We start from the raw sequence: 3,177 nt of genomic DNA, 5'->3' as shown, positions 1-3,177 counted from the left end.
GACCGAGGTCTTACTCAATTAAAATACAATAATGTATCAACTCCTGAAATATGGAGGTATCAATCCTATCTTGATCCACACACTGACTATCACAAGTACTTGACTGTGCCCAGAAATCTTCCATTACTGAATTAAAAATTTAGATAGTCCAGCATCAAAGTACAGTGAGTTGTTTGCAAGTCACCGTGATGATCTCAGGTCAGATTGACATTTATGTCCATATTCTTCTCGAGCTGCTCTCGACAAAAGAGCGCTCCGCAGGTGAATCACTTGTTCAGTGACGATGTACTCCTATATCTCACTTGTATGTCATACCAGTGTATCCACACTCCTTGATTGAGAGGACAACTAACCTATATGGTATACAATGACCTACACGAGAAAAATATCGTCGTCTTTCAATGATGTATCATTTGGTCGTGAATATTTTTAAGAACTATTCGATAAATTCTTCTTTATCGATTATTATATAGTTCTAAGAACTTCATCACAATATTAGAATCCAATCAAGAAAGGGCTAATCTTATGATGAATATGTCAAATAATTTTTATTAATTTATAATTTATATATAAATTATAAAAAATATAATTATTTAAATGATTAATTTTAAAATATATTTTTTAATAGTATTACCATATTGTAAACGAAGTGAACGATGAGAACATCCGTCCATGAGTTGTTAGACTCGGACCAGCTTAATTTATTTCAGCTGCGAATGCGATAGGCCAAAAGTTACTAATTTTACCCTCACGAGGAAGAAACGTAACAAGGCCTTTTTCATATTCCAAGAAGCATACTCTGCTTTCTGTGGTACCACATGAAGTTATGAACGCGGTTGGAGGAGCAGACCTCCGCTTGTTGTCGAATATGAAATAAAAAATAATAGTCAATGAGAAGTAGTCCGTTGATTTGGCCCAGTTTCCACTGATAAATTCGGTACGTATTCCGGGCTGGATTCTCCCAGGACCGGCTATCACCTTCCCCATATTGAAAGCAGAGATAAAGCAATAAAAAAAAGTTCGCATATATGGACCCAACCACCATTGTCAAAAAAGGATGTCTAAATCCAACATAAGAAGATAAGTCGTCTCTTTCGGACGACATCAGATCTCCAAGCACGCCACCACAAACCAATTTTTTCACATGAAAGTAAACGACTGCATAAATATGTGAAATACAAAGTCATGATATAAACCATGAATACATAGACATATAAAAGAAAAAGCAACAACATATCAATCCCTACATACGTATATATAATACTCTCCCAAGAGGAAAAATATACGAAAAATAACAACAAATCAATGAATAATCCCTCTCATGAAAACTAGAGCACATCATGATGATCAGAAGAGGTCCCAATCACACTTGGTCGTCTCGAACGGGGACGACGAGCTTCCCGGCACCGGAAGCTTCAGGTCGCAATTAATTTTCGTCTTAGTATATCGGATCTTAAAGATCCCCACCTTGACCCTCAGCCTGGTGTAGAACTTGATATCAACGTAGTAATACCCCTCACTCTTCTCCCTGTTGTACGTTGTGTTGACCGAGCTCCCGAGCAAAACCTGCTGGCCCTGAAACTCTGGGTAGATCATGGTGGTGTTCTTGTGGCCCTGGTAAAAAGGAGGAACGATGGTGTAGGCGAACCGCTGGCCATCATAGTAGGCCCGAGGCTCGACGTAGTCGTAGTAGATACCGATCCTCTTGTTAGGGTTGCGGATGCTCATGGTGAGGCTGAGATTGTACTGAAGGTTGTCGTTACTGGCGAGGTTGAATTCGGTGAGGGAGGCGGAGTCGACGTAGACTTCGAGCTTGTTGGGCCGGAAGATGAGCCAGAGGACGAGGACGATGATGCCGAGAATGATGACTATGGAGATGACAAACTTCAATAGACTGCAGAGGAGGCAGCAAGGGCCGCAGCCCGAGTGCCGGCCAACGCTTCGGTAGTTGCGTTGGGGAGGGACCGGGGGGCCGTAGTAGGCCCCGTTCAACTGGCCTTGCTTCGAATCAACCATCTATTGATCAAGAGATAGAGAGAGAGATGAAGTGTTTGGTGCTGGCTAGGAGAAGGACTGAGAAGGGAGTGGTGAATTGGTGAAGGGAGGGGAAGGAGGGAAGTAGCGTTTTATAGACTTCTTGTCAGGTGGCGGGGTGGAAGTTTCCTTTGAAAAAGCCGCGGCTTCGCAGGCGGGCAGGCGGAGGCAAAACGCGTTTGGTGCGTTCGGATAGGCTCGTGTTGTGCGACGAAGTCCATGTTCGAACAGCGCACGGAAACTTCAAGAGGAGGCAAACGGGTACGCGTGCACTTTGACCAAATAGGCAAGCAATTGCAGGCAAAAACATATCAATACTAGAATTACGTATGCAAGCAATGTGTTTGAAAGCGTGTCTATGTAGGAGATTGGAAAGTTCTAAAATCAGTGAATGTGGCAGATTTTAGCAGGAATTCGACTTCTTGGAGGAGTTGGTTGGAAGCAAAAAGAGAATGTCTTCTGGATTTCTTTCCTTGATCTATTAAGATTTATCATGTTTTCAAATTATTTTTCTGTAAGAAATGATTGAGGCTGCTAAAATATTGCAATCTGTATGGTATGCAGTCAAGGCTAGATGGAAACTTCGAAAAGAATGCTTCTGCCTCCATGAATCAAATTCATTTTATAACTTCTATGCATGAGAATTTGTGCAATTCATGAAGCATTAAATTTGAGACTCCGAAGAGATCATGCTTATTTCCCACATATCGTGATTGTAACATGTGGCTAAATTTGCTTAAAAATGACAGTCTAAAGGTTTACTTTTCACTGCAACTTAAATTATGGAGGATTTGTTGGCTGTCCATTAACTTTTGTCCTGCATATTATGTACGCAGATATTCTTTTACAAACGCTATAAACTCACTGCTTCCAATATGACACCAAAATCACCTAGACATGAGCTCCCCATAAGCAGTGGCATAGTCAGGATTTTCATCCTGAAAATTCAATATATAAATTAAAATAAATAAATAAATAAATAAAAATAAATTTTATAATATTATATTAATTGAAAGTGAGAGAGAAAGAAAAGAAAAAAAAAAGAAGAAAAAAAGTGAGAAAAAGAATGCAAACCTAGAATATGAGGGATGGAGGGTGAGGGTTCAAATCACTAAGCTAACTAAAATTTTATATTTTATGAGG

At 40.0% G+C, this 3,177-nt stretch overlaps 1 protein-coding gene across 1 annotated transcript; it reads right to left on the bottom strand.

Moving 5' to 3' along the window:
• Window positions 1-1,283: 1,283 nt before the first annotated feature.
• Window positions 1,284-2,113, bottom strand: LOC105060420 (NDR1/HIN1-like protein 10). Its single transcript, XM_010944101.3, has one exon. The coding sequence runs from the start codon at window positions 2,014-2,016 to the stop codon at window positions 1,348-1,350; it is 669 nt and encodes a 222-aa protein (XP_010942403.1). The 5' UTR covers window positions 2,017-2,113; the 3' UTR covers window positions 1,284-1,347.
• Window positions 2,114-3,177: the final 1,064 nt, after the last annotated feature.

The sequence above is a fragment of the Elaeis guineensis genome, chromosome 7 (genome assembly GCF_000442705.2).
Source record: "Elaeis guineensis isolate ETL-2024a chromosome 7, EG11, whole genome shotgun sequence".
Classification (NCBI taxonomy): Eukaryota; Viridiplantae; Streptophyta; class Magnoliopsida; order Arecales; family Arecaceae; genus Elaeis; species Elaeis guineensis.
This window is presented reverse-complemented; position numbering and strand designations above follow the sequence as displayed.

What these genes read in the sequence shown, in the direction of transcription:
- LOC105060420 (XM_010944101.3), bottom strand. Translation starts at nt 2,016, where the DNA reads ATGGTTGATTCGAAGCAAGGCCAGTTGAACGGGGCCTACTACGGCCCC.